The sequence below is a fragment of the Hemicordylus capensis genome, chromosome 5 (genome assembly GCF_027244095.1).
Source record: "Hemicordylus capensis ecotype Gifberg chromosome 5, rHemCap1.1.pri, whole genome shotgun sequence".
NCBI lineage: Eukaryota > Metazoa > Chordata > Lepidosauria > Squamata > Cordylidae > Hemicordylus > Hemicordylus capensis.
Genome location: NC_069661.1, coordinates 100,866,694 through 100,887,387, shown reverse-complemented (window position 1 = coordinate 100,887,387; position 20,694 = coordinate 100,866,694). Strand labels below are relative to the sequence as shown.

General features: G+C 43.8%; 1 protein-coding gene across 12 annotated transcripts in view; it reads right to left on the bottom strand.

The window, feature by feature from the left end:
• Positions 1-20,592, bottom strand: part of YIPF7 (Yip1 domain family member 7) — a 66,159-nt gene extending 45,567 nt beyond the window's left edge. For 3 of the 12 annotated variants that reach the window (XM_053251481.1, XM_053251492.1, XM_053251493.1), the window contains exon 1: positions 6,094-6,193. In XM_053251481.1, the coding sequence (XP_053107456.1) occupies positions 6,094-6,128 (35 nt within the window). In that variant the 5' untranslated portion in view covers positions 6,129-6,193. Of the gene's footprint in view, positions 1-409; positions 536-2,290; positions 2,310-6,093; positions 6,194-9,716; positions 9,824-13,508; positions 13,567-14,498; positions 14,536-19,191; positions 19,527-20,377 lie in introns of those variants that run through there. The other 9 variants (XM_053251484.1, XM_053251483.1, XM_053251486.1 and 6 more) reach the window with 9 other exon arrangements.
• Positions 20,593-20,694: the final 102 nt, after the last annotated feature.

Here is a 20,694-nt window from a genome sequence, read left to right as displayed (position 1 = left end):
TCGCCTTTCAAGCAATAACAAAACATATTTCTTGTAAAGCTTTTGTGTGTCCTGGTGAGTTTCACTGGAAAAAATATGGGAACATGGAATGTTTTTATTTTGCCCTGCTAACTGGGCAAAGAGGCACCTTTTACCGTGGTGATTCTCTTTATTGAGCAGGGGGAGAGTAACTGGCCCTATCCACCTCCAGCACAGTACTTCCAGTGACTGTTGCTGGTGTGTGTCTTATGTTTCTTTTTAGAATGTGAGCCCTTTGGGGACAGGGAGCCATCTTATTTGTTATTTCTCTTTGTAAACCGCCCTGAGCCATTTTTGGAAGGGCGGTATAGAAATTGAATTATTATTATTATTATATTATTATTATTTAGAGTCTGAAAACCAGTTGTCTGGCAAGGGCAGCTGTCCTTACCTCCGAGGACAGAGTGGTGAGGGGGCCCAAGGTGACAGGGATGGGTGGTGGTCAGGGAGAAGCGGAGGAAAGATTGCCAATGGGCAGGGAATCAGCTCCAGTGGAAGAGGAGCAGAGCCCTGGTAAGGCTGAAGGGGAGGCCTGCGAGGATAACATCAGCAGCACGCCTCCTGAAGGGAGGGGGTCTAAGCAGGAGGAAGGAGATGGGGCAGAGGCATTGGCAACAGCTGTAGGGTAGATGATTACAGGGAATAAAGAGGGGCGTTGGCCCCGTAATTGGGGGCAGGCGATGCATAGCCTGTGAGGAGGCATATAAGGAGACGGCCAGGGATGAGAGGAAAGTGTCAGGGGCCTCCGGAGAGGGGCAGACACAAGGAGCAAGCAGCCTGGGACGGAGGAGGCACAGGGTGACACTCAACCCCCTCCCTGTCCCTGCTCTGAGGCCACACCCAATAAGACTAGCCAGGCTTGGTAAAGGAGACAGGAACGTGTAGCCGGACACCAGTCTAAGCAAAACCTCAGGTTCTAAGGCCCTAACTGTGGATCGAACTCAACCACAGCAGATGAGAAAATAAACCTGTGTGGACTGAATTAAATGCTCCTCTGTATATGTGAGCCCTACCGGCTGCATTCTGATATGGTACAATAAAGACCTCATCTGCTGTTTTTAAGAAATAGGCCTTAGGATTATCAGGAGTGCTGGTAGTAGTGCATTGCTGACCTGTTCCCCACCCTCAGCCCCACATTTCCTCAGTAATGTCTGGTAAAATATAATAGCATTCTGTTAAGTTTTTTTGTATTGGCAGCACAAGGATTAATTGCTTGTAATTGGAAAACTGCTGAAAATTTGAATATCAGTAATTGGTACAAAATAATATGGGAATATATGCTTGAGGTGTTTATTTCAGCTCGATGTAATAATATTCAACAAAAGTTAAATAGATATGATTTCAAGTGAGCATGGAAACCTGTTATAGATACTGTTGAGGTAAACAGGGTTTATTATAACCCAAGTAAGATTTTGGTTGAAATGATCAGGAAGATAATGGATTGAAATATCAAAAATGTGTAATTGTGATTCATATACCTGCTAAATATGGTTATACCAGTTGTACATATTGTAAATATTTAATTTTTAAAAAAAATCCTCTCCTTTATTTTGATGTATCTACCACCAATGTATTATTCCTCTTAAATAATAATTTTTTTTAAAGTAATGTCTGGTAAAATAAATGGATGTGATGTTATTCCATGAAGCATTTATCCACCTTAGTTCTAATTTTTGGCTGCTGATTGCAAGGGGACAGGGAAATGGTGAATGTGATGATATTACCATTCATTTATTTTACTGAATGTTATGGAGGTGGGGGTGGTGAGCAGCCACATATCCCTGTAACATCTAGTTAGGCGGTTAGTCATAAAGAAAGCTATACATTTTTATTTATTTATTAATGTGGTTTTCCATTAAAAGCCTCAAATGTCACAATGCTTTTCTTCTACATTAATGTGAATGCAATAAGTTGCTCAAGATATGGGATCTTCTTGAATGGACATTTTCAAAATAACATTCTAGTGTCTTGCAATACATTTCAGACCACCTGCCCTATGAGGTAAGTCTCAAAAATAAGTTTCTCCAAAAAGACAACAAAAGGGAAACATGAGAGGGGTGTACAGCTCTATGAGCACAGCATATAGAGGAAGGGCAGAGAGAGATTACTCTCCCTCAAAATAAGATAACTTGGGAACATCCTAAGACATTGATTGACAGGTTTGAACTTCTTAAAGTACTTTTTCAAACAGAAAATGAAATAACACAATTTACTACTACTAGCTTGTAGTGATGGTCACAGAACCGGTGGCTTCTAAGATGATTAAACATACATTATGTTATTTGCTTCTATCATCACATGCCATGCCATCTCCACTGGGTTCTGGTTCATAAACTGGAGCTGTCCCTCCCACTCCACACAACTGATTTCCCTTTTCGAATGCTGTGTGAAGAGAAGAGATGAGATTATAGGGTTTTATTAGTTAAACTGGGGAGGGGGACATAGCATCTATTATGAGAGAGCTGTATTTTGGAAAAATGGGAGTTCAAGGGGGAATACAACTGTGGAATAGTGGAAGAGTGGAATTACTGTTGGCAGGCCATTTTTGTTTCCCTAAGACATTTAGACCTGATACTTAGATTGTGAGCCCTTTGGGAACAGAGACAGATTATTATTTTATTTATTTATTTATTTATTCAATTTCTATACCGCCCTTATGAAATGGCTCAGGGCGGTTTACAGATAAAACAAAAACAGTTAAAATCAATCAAAAAATTAAAACAGAGATTTTAAAATACCAAAAACAAGAGTTAATAAAAACAGTTTTAAAACCCTGAAAAACCTGGTAAAATTAAAACGCTTTACAACAATTTAAAAACCCTGGAAAGCCAGGCCAAACAGATAGGTTTTAAGGGCTCTCCTAAAAGCCAATAAAGAGTTCAAATTGCGGATTTCTGCAGGGAGTGCATTCCACAGTCTGGGAGTGGCTACAGAAAAGGCCCGTCTCTGAGTCATCACCAGATGTACCGGTGGTAACTGGAGATGGACCTCCTCAGATGACCTTAACATGCAGTGGGGATCATGCAGAAGAAGGCGCTCTCTAAGGTAACCTGGACCTAAGCCGTTCAGGGCTTTAAAGGTAATAACCATCAGCACTTTGTATTTTGCCTGGAAACATGTCGGCAGCCAGTGCAACTGTTTCAAAACAGGCATAATATGGTCTCTCCGAGTTGCCCTGGAGACCAGGCTGGCTGCCACATTTTGAATTAGCTTAAGTTTCCGAACTACGTACCAAGGCAACCCCACGTAGAACGCATTGCAGTAGTTAAGCCTGGAGGTTACCAGCTGGTGCACCACTGTTCTGAGTTTGTCCTCTTTAAGAAATGGATGCAGCTGTCGAAGCGGATAGAAAGCACTCCTGGCCATGGCCTCCACTTGAGATACCAGGGTGAGGCCTGGGTCCAGTAGTACTCCCAAGCTGCATACCTGCTCCTTCTGGGGAAGTGTAACCCCATCCAGCACAGGGAGATCTAACTCATCCTTCAGATTCTGAGCCCCTACAATGAGCACCTCTGTCTTGCTTTGATTCAGCTTCAGTTTGTTATCCCTCACCCAGCCCATTATTGCCTGTAGGCAGGCATTTAGGGAATGAACAGAATTTCCTGATGATGAAGATGAAAAAGAGAAGTAGATTTGGGTGTCATCAGCATACTTATAACACCCAGCACCAAATCTCCTGATGACCTCACCCAGTGGTTTCATGTAGATATTAAAAAGCATTGGTGACAGAATGGAGCCCTGGGGGACTCCATATAACAGCTCCTGTTTTGAGGAGCAACTGTCACCAAGCTCCACCATCTGAAATCTACCTGAGAGATAGGAGCGGAACCACTGCAAAGCAGTGCCTCCTATCCCCAACTCCCCCAGGTGACCCAGAAGGATACCATGGTCGATGGTATCAAATGCTGCTGAGCGATCCAAGAGAACCAACAGAGTCACACTCCCTCTGTCACTTCCCCGGTAAAGGTCATCCATCAGACCGACCAAGGCAGACTCAACCCCATAGCCTATTCTAAAGCCAGTTTGAAATGCATCTAGATAATCAGTTTACTCCAAAACTGCCTGGAGCTGGTCAGCTACCACCCTCTTGATCACCTTGCCCAACCAAGGGAGATTGGAGATTGGCCTATAACTATCCATCGCTGAGGGATCCAGGGAAGGCTTCTTAAGAAGAGGTCTAACTATTGTCTACTTCAAACATGGAGGCATCCTACCCTCCTTCAGTGATGCATTTATGATATTAACTAGGCCACCTCCAACAATCTCCCTGCTAGATCAAAGCAGCCAAGTCAGACAAGGGTCCAGAGAACAAGTGGTAGGCCGTACTGCCCCAAGCAGCTTCTCCACATCCTCAGGAGTCACAGATTGAAACTGATCCAACCTAACACTGCAAGAGGGATCGCTGGATACCTCCTTCATAGACCCTGCAGAAATAGTGGAGTCCAAGTCGGCCCAAATACAGGAGATTTTATCCACAAAGAACCCACTAAATGTGTCACAGCAGAGCACCTCCAGGAACTGATTTGAAGCAGAAGGAGCAGAAATCATACTCCTCACGAACTGGGATAGCTCTGCTGAATGTGAACCCATGGACGCAATGCAGGGGCGTATCTAGGGTAGGGCAGGCAGGGCACATGCCCTGGGCACCACTTGAAGGGGGGTGCCATTTTTTAAAATGAAAAAAAAAAAAATTTAATGGCCACCAAAAACAAAATGGCCACCACGCATGCTCAAATGGCCTCTGCAAGGCCCTAGTATCTGGGGAAAGTCAAATTCTCCATTTATTTTTAAAACTTATGTAATAGTGATGCTACAATGCATAGTAGAGAATTAGACAGGCACTTCTGTTTAGTTTTCCAAGTACACCTCCACATAGAGTGTTTGGGTATTTCATGAGCCCCAGCATACTGAAATTTGTAGTTTTCCAGCATTTTTTGGTCTGGCTATGTCCACTGCTAAATAGTTTTTGAAATATTAAAAGATTAACTTGTATTTTTGAGCTGATATTATGGTGAAGTTATCTGAAAGATGGGTGTCAGATGTTTGGACAGGGGGCGCAATGTCAGTGCTTGCCCTGGGCGCTATTTTCCCTAGATACGCCTCTGATGCAATGTGTGCTGACCCAAATCCTGTTTTTGCCGCATGCTCCACTACCGCATAAGCCTTCAAATAGAACCTATGCTGCATCCTGTCAGAGTCGAGCCGAGTTCTCCTCCACTTGCTTCAGATGTTGCTGAAATTGTTATAAGTTGCCCTGAGCCCATTGGATATGGCAGGACATAAGATAAATCAATAACTAGAACTACCCATAAGAATTGCTTGGCTGAGTGAGCCCCAAAACCAAATTAGTTCAGTATTCTGTTGATGTGTTTTAAGCAGTCTTGTGTGTGTGTGATGGAAGAATGAGCTGGGGGGGGGGGTGGGTGGGGGGAAATGAAGACTGCTGTCCACCCAGCCCTGTGTCTCACCATGGAATGGTCCAGAGCTACTAGCTTTTAAATGCATGAAGCAAAACTGAAAATTCTTACATGAATATATTGCTTTCTAAAAGCTTTAAAATATTATCAGTATTTCATTTGGTGATTAACACCCACCCACCCACCCCAGCATATTTACAAATTCTTAATGATATCCCATAATCAAATTAATCTACTTTAGTCTGATGCCTTAATTTTTAACACAACAATTATGCCACACAGCAACTCTTTCATACTAGTCAACAAATCATAAATGTTTCCAAATTTAGAATAAAAATCTGATTTATTTTTAATAAGTCCACTAAATTAAATATTTTTATTAGAAATGTCACATTTTCTATGAATTATGTAGACATAAACTTATGAACTGAAGTATAATAATTCTTAAAACATTTCATGTTAATATTTTAAATTTTAATTTTCAGTACAATTAAAATGCTTTAAAATGCCTTCTATGTTTCTCAGAAGTATGAAGAAGAAAACCCCACCCTGCTGCAATCAGTTACTTTACTGTCTATAAAATGTGCATTTATTGCCACCTGGAACTTAGATCTAATCCCCTCAAATATTTATAAATATTTATATTTAATTACCCTACCTCTCTTGATACAGTAGATGAAATGTTTCTACCATAGATTCAGCTTACATGCAGAGAAACAAGTCAAGTATTCGGGTGTGTTAACCAGGGTGATCTTGAGCTATTTATAAAGTTCTAAATTTGGTCTTCCAACAGACACATGCCAGAAAGAAGGACATTTAGTATCATGGACAGTATTTAAAACATGATTTGTTTGGTCTACAATAATAAAAAGAATGGAAAATAGTCACTGCACACACACAAAAAGGCTGTGCTTGAAAACAACAGGAATTTTGATCTTGAATCTAAAAATCCCCGTGGCCAGATACAAAAGGGGGAGAAGGCTTTGTAGGATTAATAATTACACAAAAGAGGGAATCTTTGAGGTGTAGTTTGTCCTTCAAGAGTGAGGGAATCAAGTGCCTGTAGTGATGTGCACGGTCCGGAGAAGTCCAGACCGGCACCAAAGGGGGGCCTTGTTTTTAGGGCGGGGAGGGCTTGCTTAGCCCTCCCGCCTCCTTGCCCCCGCCAGCGCCCGTATTTCCTAGTATAGGGGCGCTGGAAACCAGCCACCCCCCCCCCCGCCGCCGTGGCGGCGGCGAAAGAACTCCCCAAGCCAGCCCTCCCTCCCTCCCAGCTAGCTGGCCGCCCACCCGCCCTCCCGCCGGCTCGCTCACCGTTCACCGTATAGAAAACGAGAGGAGCTCCGGCACAGAGCTCCTCTCGTTTAGAAGGCCTCCGGCAGAATGGTGTTTTGCGCGCGCGCGCATGCGCGCGCCGCAAAGCACGCTGTTCGCCGGAGGCCCGGTCTACCCGCCGGGAAAGGGCCGGGTAGACCGGGCCTCCGATCGCTGGGTAGACCGGGCCTCCGGCGATCGGAGGCCCGGTCTACCCAGCGATCGGAGGCCCGGTCTACCCGGCCCTTTCCCGGCGGGTAGACCGGGCCTCCGATCGCTGGGTAGACCAGGGCTCCGGCGATCGGAGGCCCGGTCTACCTGCCGGGAAAGGGCCGGGTAGACCGGGCCTCCGATCGCTGGGTAGACCGGGCCTCCGGTGATCGGAGGCCCGGTCTACCCAGCGATCGGAGGCCCGGTCTACCCGGCCCTTTCCCGGCGGGTAGACCGGGCCTCCGGCGAATGGCGTGCTTTGCGGCGCTTGCATGTGCGCGCGCGCAAAACACCATTCTGCGGGAGGCCTTCTAAACGAGAGGAGCTCAGTGCCGGAGCTCCTCTCGTTTTCTATACGGTGAATGGTGAGCGAGCCGGCGGGAGGGCGGGCGGGCGGCCAGCTAGCTGGGAGGGAGGGAGGGCTGGCTTGGGGAGTTCTTTCGCCGCGGCGGCGGCAGCGGGGGGGGGGCGGCTGGTTTCCAGCGCCCCTATACTAGGAAATACGGGCGCTGGCGGGGGCAAGGAGGCGGGAGGGCTAAGCAAGCCCTCCCGCCCTTAAGGGCATAGCCCCCACCCGGACCCGAACCAGGCAGGGCCGGACCGGTCCGGCAGTTCGGCCATTCTTTGGAATGGCCGCCGGACCGGTTCGGGCACATCACTAAGTGCCTGAGGTTCCTGACCAAATTTAACTTTAGTCGTAGACTGTCAAGGAACATGTCCAAGGAACAGATGTCTTCCTTTGTAGGTACAGTCTAAGGAACATTAGGCATGATGGGAGTTAGCCTCCATCATTTTGAAGCGACAGCATCACAACCACAGCATCTGCCGGACCTGCCATTCACCAATCACCTAATCCTGGCTAGCACAGGAGAAATGGACATTTCATGCCTCACCTACCTGTTTTATAGCTGCTTCCCTCATAGACACAAATAAATCTTATGTAGATTTAACTACATAAGGTTTATTTAGAAACAACTCCATTTTCTCTTTCTCCTTTCCCTCCATTACCCTTTTCTCACTCCAGCCCCAACACACTCCACACCCAACATTCTACAGGACCCACACTAGGATGAACTTCTCAACAATACAAAGATTACTAGATAGAATACACTATCCTGTAGAGATGGTGACTGAAAATGTTTTGAACTACTGAGGTCCTGCTAAGGTACTGAAAAACTATCTTTCTTGGTTTGTGTACCAGTTAGTCACCAAGGTTCAAATGAGTGCAGTGCCTGAAAGAAAGATGGCCAGTCTGTTGCTGCTTGTGAGAGAAGTCTTTGACATCACCCACAGGAAAGAATGGATGGGATGACTTTTCCAGATGGACCAGTCGAAGGCCTTTGACAGAGTCAACCAAAAGTCAACTGCCCCAAGAGACCATGGGACATCTAACTGGCAAATACGAACCAGCCTTGCAACTGTGGAATGGGGTGGCTAAAGCACTGCCTGGCCTGAACTGATGACTGGGAAGACATCTGCACCAGGGTCAACTGAAGCAATGCCATCAAAGCTGCCAAAAGGAGGGGCAGAAAAGCCAAGTGCTGGAAAGTTTCCTGGATGACAGTCAGGCTGATCAACCTATTTGTGTTGGCCATCTTGTTTCAAAGAGATAAAGAGATGAAAGTGAAAAGGATGGACATCAGGGGTTCAATGCTCCTTTTGTATAATAAACTGAAAGAACTGGCTGAGTTCAAGAGGAGAAAAATGCCAAAGTACTATTGGGCCGGTTGGTAGTCATGGATGCAGGGCACAAATCCACTGGCTGTTATATGAAGGCATTGGGGGAATCCCACAGGTTGCTTTTAACATCTTTGCCCGGGGTAGGGCTGGTCATGTGCAGCGCAAGGATTGGTCCTGATCCTGGTGCTCTGCAATTGGGTAACTCGGGTTTTTAACCTGGGCTAAAAGTGAGGTGGAAGGGTGTGTGCTTCCTTCCACCTCAGCTCTCTTGGCTGTGTGAATGTTCAGGTTGCCTGCAGCTTGAGCATCCATAGAGCTGTGAGGCAGGAGCGCCCTGCAGCAGGGAAATCCCCCAATGCACTGTGCTGCACATGTGCATTGTGGGATATGGGAGGCCGCAGACTGCTTCCCCCCTGCCTCCTCAGTGCTCGTTGATCACTTGCGCACTGGCGTGTCAGTGTGCGGCACGGGCAATTGTAGAGCAATGAGGATTGTAAGGGGGAAGGCTGGTTGTGTCATGCTTCCCCACTCCTGCACCCCCCAGCCGTACCTAGAACTGTCATGAAAATGTCTTTAGTATCTCAGCAGCTAGGATTGTCTGGGTTTGCAGATCCTTGGTTCCCTGTGCTGATAATGGAGACCATATTAGTAAAAACAGCAGAAATGGGAATCATGCCTGGGGACTCAGACTTTGTCAAAGTGTTCAGGTAGTCAATGTCTGGATTTTATTAGGGTTGTGAATAATTTTAAGCGATGTAATCTTTTTTTAAAACTTCTGATTTATCTCTCTGCCTTTCTGTAATACATCATGTGCAAACTGTCTCTAAGATTCAGAACCTTCTTGAAAAATTAATGCGATCATGCAAGAAGGAAAACACACTTTCAAATGTCACATTACCATGCGGGGGAGGGGCGCGGCGAGATTCATTAACAGTAAAAAACAACACAAAAAACAAAATCCCTCATCAATAATATTTAGTGTCTAAAATCTCCTTTCAATATGCAGCTTCTTTAAATGATGCTACCTATTAAAGTCTATTTAGAAAGCAAAATCAAATGGGTAGATGTGTAACTTACTAACTGGTGAGATTGCTCCAGCTTTTCGTGAGATATTTTCTGGGAATAGCTGGTTCGATTCACACCAAATTGCAGCAAAACCTCGATCTGGTGCTCCACTTCTGGGTCTGGTATGAGAGAAAGATGAATTCACTGTCCCTTGAATGTATTGCACAAGTCCTAAAAAAAACCCTCTGGCACAGTCTGCTGCATTAAATGGAGTCCTCCCAATGGAGCATGGGGTGCTCCATAGCCAACAAAACTATGCAAGATTGTCCTTGGGTGGAAAAAGTGAAGAACGCCATCCCATAAATAAAATATTTGTGAACCGTGTGCAGGTAGGCCATATACTCCTGAATAATACCCACAGAAACAATGGTTTTGTTCATATTATTTAATTACATAGCACCATCTACGTACATGGTGAGGGGCGCTTCACACGACCCATGTGAAGCGCCTTACTGGGCTCTGTGGGGAGAGTGGGTTTAGCCCAGAGCCCTGCCCGGAGCCCTGGGTGGCCGGATCGGCCACCCACATGACTACCAGCTCCGTCACGGAGCCAGTGGGGGCTGCAGAGATCAGGAGCCGCCCCCCCAGGATGCCCTGCATGCAGAACATTCTGGAGAGACCCCTGGGCCAGGAGGCTTGTTTTAGCCTCCCAGCGGGATCTCCTCGTATGTTGCAGTGGTTCGGAGTTGTGGCAGCACATAACCAACTAAACGGGATTAGCAGATCGCTCGCTACTCTAACTTCGTTTAAGGGGAGGGGTAGTTTTGGTGGTTTGCTGCCGGAAGCCTTGCGACTCCCATGACAGCAGACAACCAGGAGTGATCTGGCTAGGCTTCCTTAGCCCGATCTCTCCTGGTTGTGGGAACAGCTTCATAGCTCTACAAATAATGTAACCCAAGAGGGCTTACAGTCTAGATATCAGTGCAAGAGAAACAGGAAGAGCAGGGAAATTGAAGTAGAGGTAAGCTGGGAAAGAATACATGAATGTTTCAGTTATTGTATTTACCTGAATCCAAGACTAGGTTCCCCCCAAGTTCTTTGATGTTAGAAATGGGGGGTCATCTTAAATTTAGATGCCTCTTCCTTTTGGGCAAATAGAAGTATAACCTGTATTTTAACCCCTATTTTTTAAGGGGCTTGTCTTAAATTCAGAATCATATTGTATTCAGGTAAATACAGTACATGTATTTGAGCTCAGGGATGTTGAAAGTATCCTGGGCAGATAGAGTCACCAATTTAGAAGTTCTGCGAAAAATGAATAAAAACATGGAAATTTTAAGAACAATAAAAGAAAGGAAACTAGAATATTTGGGGCATGTGAAGAGATATCAGAGATATCATCTTCTGCAATTAATATTGCAAGGAAAGATCGAGGGGAGGAGGAGGGCAAGAAGAAGGAAAACATTATGGATGTGCACAAATCGATTTATTAAATTCAATTCAAGCTCAAATCGAATAAGCCAGGTCTGTTTCAAGCCAGAATCTGACCCTACCGAATCACTCAATTTGATTTGGATCAGAATTAATCCAAATCCAAATCTGAATCACTTTTGGGGGGAAGGGGGTTCTGGGGGCAGCAGAGTAGGTTAGGTGGTAGTGCCCAATGGGTGGCAGCTACCACCCAAATTTCAAAGAAATTGGCCAAAGGGGTGGTTTTTAAAAACAATTTTTAGAAGTTTGCATGTTTTTATTTTTTTCCCCATGGGGGAATAATGGAGATTTCAGCCACCCCATAATTCCATGTGGGTGGTGCCAGAGTGGCCCAAAGTGGGTTGCAGTGTAGTGCACATGGGGGGCCAATCACCCCCCAAACTACCAGCCCATGAGGTATTGGGTTCTGTTCTTGTATTAAATTTTTGAGGTGTTCTGAGTGGATTCTTTGGCACAAAATTATTGTAAGTGGATTCTTTGGTTGTTTGTGATGATGTCATCCACTCTAATCCAAAATGGTAGAGATGTAAACTTTTGACGCGCAAGAGGGCGAACCTGTGAACCACCTAACTGATTTGAATGAAATTTACTACAGATGTAGGGACACATAGATATGCCCAAATGGCATGGGGTGTGATGATGTCACCCACTCAAATTAAAGATGGCGGCCACATGAACATTTGAGGCACTAGCAGGCTAATTTGTGGAATGTCTAACCAACTTAAACCAAGTTAGGGACAGTTGCAGTGAGTGACACATAGGGACACCTCAATGGCATAGTTTGTGATGATGTTATCCACCCTGAACAAAGATGGTGGATGCATAAACTTTTGCTGCGCAAGTGGGCTAACTTGTGAACTGCCTCACCAATTTGAACCAAATTTGCTGCAGCTCTAGGGACACATAGGGAAACCCAAATGGCATAGTTTGTGACGATGTCAACTACCCCAATCCAAGATGGTGGATGTGTGAACATTTGAGGAGCAAGTGTGCTAACTTGTGGACTGTCTAACTGATTTGAACCAAATTAGGTACAGTTCTAGCAAGTGACACACAGGGACACCTCAGTGGTGTAGTTTGTGATGATGTTATCCACCTCGAACCAAGATGGCAGGACCATAATCTTTTGAGGTTCAAGTGAGCTAACTTGTGGATTGCTTAACTGATTTGAACCAAATTTGCTGCAGCTGCAGGCTCACACAGGGAAACCTCAGTGGTGAAGTTTGTGATGAAGTTATCCACCCCAATTCAAGATGGTGGACATGCAAACTTTTGAGGCGCAAGTGCACTAACTTGTGGACAGTCTAACCTATTTGAACCAAATTTGCTACAGCTGAACAGACACATAGGGATGCCCCAATGGTGTAGTTTGTGATTATATCACCCACCCCGATACAAGATGACAGATGCATAAATCTTTGAGACACAAGTGCACTAACTTGAGGACTGTCTAATCGATTAGAACCAAATTTAACAGCTGTAGTGAGTGACAGACAGGGACACCTCAATGGTGCTGTTTGTAATGATGACATCCACCCTGATCCAAGATGACGGACACATGGAACATTTGAGGCACAAGAGATCTAACTTGTGGACCTCGATCTGCACCAAATTTAGTCCAGTTGCAGAAACAGTGAAAGGAAAGTAGGCTGATTAGTTCTTACTAGAATAACTTCTTGTACTTATCCACTTGCAAAATAAATAGAGTTTTTCCTGGGATTCCACCCCAAGCCCAGGGAGGTTCAAACTCTATTGATAAGAGGGGTGGTGGCAGCAGCTTTTTGAACCTATCATAATAAAGAATAGTTTTAGGAGGACCCAAGTTAGGAAGCTCAGCAGGGATGATTCAGTATTTCTTTGCTCAGCTTGCTCTGAGACAAAGGCTTTAATTCGCTACACAGCTAAAGAAGAAGAAGTTTTGAACTCTGTTGTTACAGCAGAGAATGAGAACTAAAGAGTTTATATTACATCAAATATAAAAAATAAAGAGACATATTACATCAGAGAAACAAATATCTTCTCTGATAGGAATATATTTGTATAATCATAATGCAAGCTGAGACACGTTTCATAATGTAAGCATACAATTAGAAGAAACATTTCACACTTTTTCCATTAGACCCAAATAGAATTATTAATTCTGACAAACAACATTGATGTTATACAATTAATGTAAAACCATTTATTTTATCAGAAATATTACAGATAAATGCAAAACTTTCCCAAAAGCAACAGATAAATGATTCCTGAAAAAAACCACTGTTACATTATAGTGTTTTGTTCTAAGCTAGCAATGAAAACACTGTAATAGTTGTCGGCTTGATTTATAACCTCATGAGCCAGTTTGCAATTAATACATCTTTGGCCTCTTACTTGTTTTCACCTTTATCTGAAGATTAGTTCCTCAATCAAGAAAAGCTGACTTCTTGCCCTGTGTGAAAATAAAGTCAAACAGGAACAAATGGGCACATTTATTTAATCTAGCAAATGAAGCAGAACATTTGTAAAAGGAATCCATTATAAAAATGCCTTTTGGTGCCTACAAGTTCTGCATGTTTCCCTTTACTGTGAGGAAGCTGGAATTCATTGTTGAATTTGAGTCAGCCAGTTAAGGAAGAAAATTAGTATCCCTTCCTATGAATGACCTGTTCATTAACTGTATGCTGATACGATGACTCTAAAACATTAGCCCAATAGTCAGCAAACTATGACCTTCTGAACCATTCTGATTCAAACTCAGAGAGCCTGTTCCTACAGAAGCTGGTGTTCAGACACTATTGTCTGCCTTTATCCTTAAATTTAATACCTGCTTGATTAGATGTGGATTATCTCAGCGGAACAGGTTTAGGATGCTACAGAACTGGTCTAGCAATACAATTGGCTTGGATCCAAAGGTGTCTTTCTGCTAGTAGCAAATCTTTTCTGCTCAGAGGGGCTGTTTCTGATGAAGTGGGAGAGTGATACATGTGACCCCAGATCCAGAGGAGTATCTCCGTTTGCATAAGACTTTGTAGAAACTCTTTTGAACACCATTTTTAATGGGCCACTAGAGATCATATGCTGCAGCCTATCTGTTCCTTATTCACCATGTTTCTTGATGCACTTTAGCTCCAGCTGACATCCTGACTAAATTACTCAATAGTTATAGTACTAATAATCAGGAGTTACTCTAAAGGACTACTAAATCTCAATACACTTCTTCTGGCAAATTTAATATGGATGTCAGCCACTGTTCTTTGGATTAAAGCCATAGTGCTTTTTCCTAGGACAACATGCCACAGTGCCATTCAGTTTTGGCATATACTCAGTCTGTGTCTGGTTTTGTTAGTGGACATTTTTTGGCGATTCAGATCACTAACTTACGTCAAATGCTTCTCCTTCCAAGGATGATTTGGATCAGCTGGAAGCAAAACAAGATATTACAGCCTTTGATGTGGAAACTAAAATTATAGGAGCATTTCAGTTGGAAGAATCACCTACCTCTATCAGTCAACTGTCACCTAGATGACAACAGTGGCAGCAGAACCCTAATTGATTGTAAATAATGTTTAGAATTACTTTAGCTCTTTCATTCCTGCAGTCACTGACAGAGCTTTCAATATTCCATCACTATATAACATGAAACACCTGCTGGCAAAGGCTCTAAGGAATGAAATCAATGCATATCAATGCATATTTTCATTATTGTGGTATTGAGTTAGATATCCTTTTCAAAAAGCATTGGGTTTAATGTTTACGTTTTCAAACATCAGCGAACACTTTTTTTTTTTTTTGGCCTTATTGCAGGTTTCACCTTATAGTTCACAATTTACAAAATGTGGAGCAGAAAAGACAAACACATTTGTGTTGACAGTCAACATAAGGGCAGGGTAGGATATGCCAATTTCTGTGCTAGACACATTTATTATGAAGCCTTCATCAGGATGATTAACAGTGCCAAATTCTAGTCAGTTGGCTGTGAGTACTTGAAATTCATATTCCTTACACAGTTTGCTATTTCAAAACCACATTCTCCAAAATGGTGTTGTCTCTAGTGATGTTAATAAAGCATATTTTGGCCTGATGGCTGCAAGATCTGAACTCAACACATATTTGCTTGCCTAACAGACTCAAATATGCCAACCATGTGTTATGTGCGTATGTTAGCAGTGCAAAAATGGATGCTTTGAGGGAAGAAGGTTATTGACAAACCCTCAAACATTCTACCATGCATTTAGCCTTACCCAGTCTTGCTCTCTCCAGTCCTGTCTTATTCAAAGTTCTTTGTTTGCATATAATGGGAGACTTTTAAAAACAGCTGTAAACTGTATTGTTCCTTTGACATCTATAGTAATGCTCCTGGGCAGACACTTTATAAGGATATTAGCGGGTGTTAGTAAAAGCAGGTGAAAAACACAGTTATTTGTATTTTCCATACTGTTTTAGCACATTCCTCAGAAGCTCTTTATTCTTCCATGTTGCGCAGTAACAGAGGCGTATCTAGGGAAAATAGCGCCCAGGGCAAGCACTGACATTGCGCCCCCAGAACAAACATCTGACACCCATCTTTCTGATAACTTTACCATAATATCAGCTCAAAAATACAAGTTAATCTTTTAATATTTCAAAAACTATTTAGCAGTGGACATAGCCAGACCAAAAAATGCTGGAAAACTTCAAATTTCAGTATGCTGGGGCTCATGAAATACCCAAACACTCTATGTGGAGGTGTACTTGGAAAACTAAACAGAAGTGCCTGTCTAATTCTCTACTATGCATTGTAGCATCACTATTACATAAGTTTTAAAAATAAATGGAGAATTTGACTTTTCCCAGATACACTGAGAAGAATCAAAGGATATGCAGAGTAAACTGTGTCACTGCTGGGAATATATTCTAGTCTTTTAGAAAGACAGTTAAAATGAGAGAAAGAGAGCAAGAAACTCCCAGTGGGCCTTAATACTAAGGATTTCACACTGATTCAAAGACAAACTCACCATTAATAGCCATATGATTAAGACATCACAATTAACTCATTTATCACAAGAAGCAAAGTAAGAGCAAATGAATACAATCCTAGCTCATAAGCTTCAGCGCAGTATTCACAAGCTGATTCTCTGTACATAGTGCCAATTTTTTTTAAAAAAAAACCTTTTACCTGTAGCCCCTTAAGGGGGCTTCCTAAAGGCCATGGGGGTTTTTTTGTAAAGGTTTCCCCTCCCCTGCTGGCCTCTAGGGCCTCACAGGGACCATTTGAGCATGGGCGGTGGCTATTTTAAAAAATAATTATTTTTAATGGCTGCTGAAAACAAAATGGCCACCGCCCATGCTCAAATGGCCTCTGTGAGGCCTGGCATGGCCTAGGGCCTCACAGAGGCCATTTGAGTATGCACAGTGGCCATTTTTTTTTTTTTTAATTTTAAAAAATGGTGCCCCCCTTCAAGTGGCACCCAGGGCATGTGCCCTGCCTGCCCCACCCTAGATACACCACTGGCAATGTATTATTCCTCACATTGCATTTCTAAACTGCAGCACCTTGACCAGGTGCAGAGCTGGCCGAATGGCAGTCCATTTCAGGCAGTGCTTGAAATCGCTGGAGGGAGAAAAAGGGAAATAAAGGCTGCCAGGCAGCAAACACTGCCTGAAATGGATGGGGGAAGAGCTCGCTCAGGCTCTCCAGAGCTTGGGTGTGGAAGAGCTGTGACATCACGTGCACAGGGGCTTACAATGGCCTTTTCCATTGGCAGCCTGGGTTCTTTGAACCTGTTCACACAATGGTGGCTCTGCCCCAACCTTTCCTTTTATCTGGGATTCAGATATATGCAGTCATGAGTAATGAATAAATTACTTATTCAGTTACCTGCTTGATCTTTGGAAAATTATGTTTTGCCACATGGCCCAGATAATGGCTAGTGTTAGGCACAGATCAGGGAAACATTGACTCAGATTCCACTCAGCCATGGTGCACACTGCATGGCCTTAAGTAAGTAATTCTCAGACTAGCCTACCTCACAGGATTGTTGTGAGGATTTAGTGGGATAAGTTGTATACACGACATTAAACTCACTGAAGAAAATGCAAGATTTAAGGCCTTGGTGCACACTGCATGGCCTTAAGTAAGTAATTCTCAGACTAGTCTACCTCACAGGATCGTTGTGAGGATTTAGTGGGATAAGTTGTATACACGGCATTAAACTCACTGAAGAAAATGCAAGATTTAAGGCCTTGTGGTAGCAAGCATGACTTGTTCCCTTACTAAGAAGGGTACACCCTGGTTGCATCTGAATGGGAGACCTGATGTGTGAGCACTGTAAGATATTCCCCTCAGGGGATGGAGCTGCTCTGGGAAGAGCAGAAGGTTCCAAGTTCTCTCCCTGGCAGCATCTCCAAGATAGGGCTGAGAGAGATTCCTGCCTGCAACCTCGGAGAAGCTGCTGACAGCTTCCTTTGTTCCTAACTGTGAGAGATAAATAAACAATTGTACAGCTGGAAAAACCCTCATAATTATCATAATTATTGATGAGGCAAAAGTCTCATAAATAAAAGACAGTTATTTGTGGGTGTGCTTTACAGCTGTAGCAATGTCTACATCAGCTCTAAGGGATGGTTAAAATGTGTGCAGGGAGCTAAAGTTGCTGACCCATGCAGATGCTGCAGGTTGTCCACAACCTTCACACCAGGCAGGCAAGTAACTGTGTGGTCAACAGATGGATTTGTGACTTGCTTGCCTGGTACAAAGGTTGTGGATGTCACACAGCATCTAGACAGGCGGTTATGCAATACTGGGGTGGAATCAGTATCATGGTGCATACCAGCACCAACGGTATTGGGAGTGCATTTGAGAGGTCCTGGAGGCCAAATTTAGGTGGCTCAGTAGCATATTGAAGGCCAGAACCCCCAGGGTATCATTCTCTGAAGTGCTACCTGTTCCACGTGCAGGACCAGTGAGACAAGCGAAGCTGAGGGAGCTCAATGCATGGATGAGACAGTGGTGTCAGGAAGAGAGTTTAGATTTGTTAGGCACTGGGATATATTTTCGGAACATATACAAAAGGGACAGGCTCCATTTGAACCAAGATGGAAACAGACTGCTGGCACTTAAAATAAAAAAGGTTGCAGAACAGCTTTTAAAATGACACTAGGGGGCTTGTTTGAATACCATCTGTTGAAACTGGGTGATATCTGATTTGGCAAACAAAATCCCCTAAGGTGCAAGGGTGCAAACATTTCAGATAAACTAGAATGGGACAGAATAGAACCCGTTTCCTGTCCTTCAACCAGTTACCAATCCATCATCTCTTGCTTGTGGGCTCCTTAGAGGCATCTGGTGGGCCACTATGTGAAACAGGATGCTGGACTAGATAGGTCTTGGGCCTGATCCAGCAGGGCTGTTCTTATGTGTTCCTCATATTTAAATTGGGCCCCCAACCACTCTACTTGCTGTGTTCTTATGCAGCACCTGCCAGGGCCACAGATCCCTTGCCTATACCATGAATATAAAGAGTAGGGTGTATATTCTTTCCTACATTATCAGCATTCAGATGTGGTACAAGCACAATCTACACATGCAGCAAAATGAAGTGATAGATTGAACCACTTCAAGCAACAGGTGGGGGATCACATTTTTTTAATGCTGCCTTGCAGAAACATTAAATACAGAAAATGAGCACACCAAGGAGGAAAGGGTCTGTAGCCCAGTAATAGAGCCCATGCTTTTTTTGGAGAAGGTTCTGGGTTCAATCTTCAGAATCTGGTTAAAAGAATTGGTGATAGCAACTGCTGAGAAAAGGCTTTGCCTAAGACCTTGGAAAACCACTGCCAGTCAGAGTAGACAACACTTGAGCTAGAAGGACTAATGATCTGACTCAGTTATAGGCAGCTTCTTAAGGTTCTAGCCCAGCCAGTTCTCTCTTGTGCTAGTTGCAGGGAGAAGTTGTTGCTGTTGAGGGGTGTGCCGTGAAACATTAAAATATTCACAGAGCACACGGTAAAGAAGTTCAGCCCAAGAGATTAACTGGAGACAGTAGGCTGAGTTAAAAAAAAATATATATATATTCAGAAACTAAACATCGCTTACTGAGAGCCACTGAACGACATACACAAACATGCATTAGCCTTCAACAACTGAACAGTTCTGATTCCGAGCAGGAGAGACCTACTGACGTAACTCCTCGTGCCTCTAGTGGCCAGAAGCAAGGCGTCTCTTATCAATTGGGCATTGAATTTGGGCTGGAAAACGATGTGAAGGGGCAATTTAACTAGATCTGCTTCTGTAAAAGAATTTCTTCATTGTTTCCATTTCTTTCCCAGAGAACACACACAGACATTCCTTCCGTTCCAAAGAGAACGCGGACACGGAATTCCGGGCGTGAGATCTTTTAAAAGGGGTCTATGCTTTCTTGTCCCTTCGACCGCAAGCGTAACTCTGTACCAACAAGTGAAGCTGCACAGAGCGGTTCCTTTCCCCCCCAGATCACAGACTTTCGAAAGAGATAGAGGCACCATTGCATTGTACAAGGACGGGACTTCCTTATTGAGTCTGACAACTACCTGACAATTTTATAAAAGCGCACATGCCCATAGTAAACAACAGAGAAGACTGGGATTTTATTTTATGCGATTGGGTGCCATTATCATTCCCCGCTCTCAAATTAGGTGCAAGCAAAGACATGAATTCGTCCTTTTTCAAACTCATGTCTTCTTTTTTTGTGGGGGTGGGATGTAATTTTTAAAAATATAGCCTATGTAGTTATCAGCCATGCATATGGGAGACTGTGTGCATGAACACTAAGATATTTCCCTCAGGGGATGGAGCTGCTCTGTGAAAAGCATCTCTATGCTTGCAAGCAGAAGGTTCCAAATTCCCTCCCTGGTATCTCCACGATAGGGCTGAGAGAGACTCCTGCCTGCAACCTTGGAGAAGTCACTGCCAGCCCATGTAGACAATACTGAGCTAGATGGACCAACGGTCTGACTCGCTATATGGCAGCTTCCTATGTACTGTAAGATCATTGTGGGGCTCAGAGGAGTGGTTTAGGACAGCTCTGCAGTGTAGTCCACCATGTTATTTCCACATCGCAGGTCGATCTAAGATTGAGAAACAAAGGCTACAGCAATTCTGCAGTGTAGTTCACTTTGAAAATCTAGAACTGTACCTGAAATACTGAAGAAAATAACTCAAAATTGTCCTATTGAATTTAAAAGGACAAATTAAGAATTGAACCTGCAATTTTAATTTCAATGCGACTACTTCAGTCATTTACCTTAGTATGTAAGCCACTATTATGCATCAGGAATGTCTTCTTGACATTCAGCCAACCTTTATAAGTCAAATTCAGGGTTGTCTAAACGGTGTAGAAAATTACTGCAGTGGACCTTGTAACCCCGCCTGTGTCGGTCACTTTCTGTTGCTTCCTAACCCCTCACTTGCTGGTGCAAGTCCCCTCCATAGCTGCTTGGAGCCCCTCCACCCTCCGACAGCGGTCAATTGAAGGCAGATGAGTGATGCTCTGTCCGCTTTCAAGCAGACACTCTGCATCCGCCTTGCATTAAGGCTACTTGTAAAATGGAGGCCGCAATT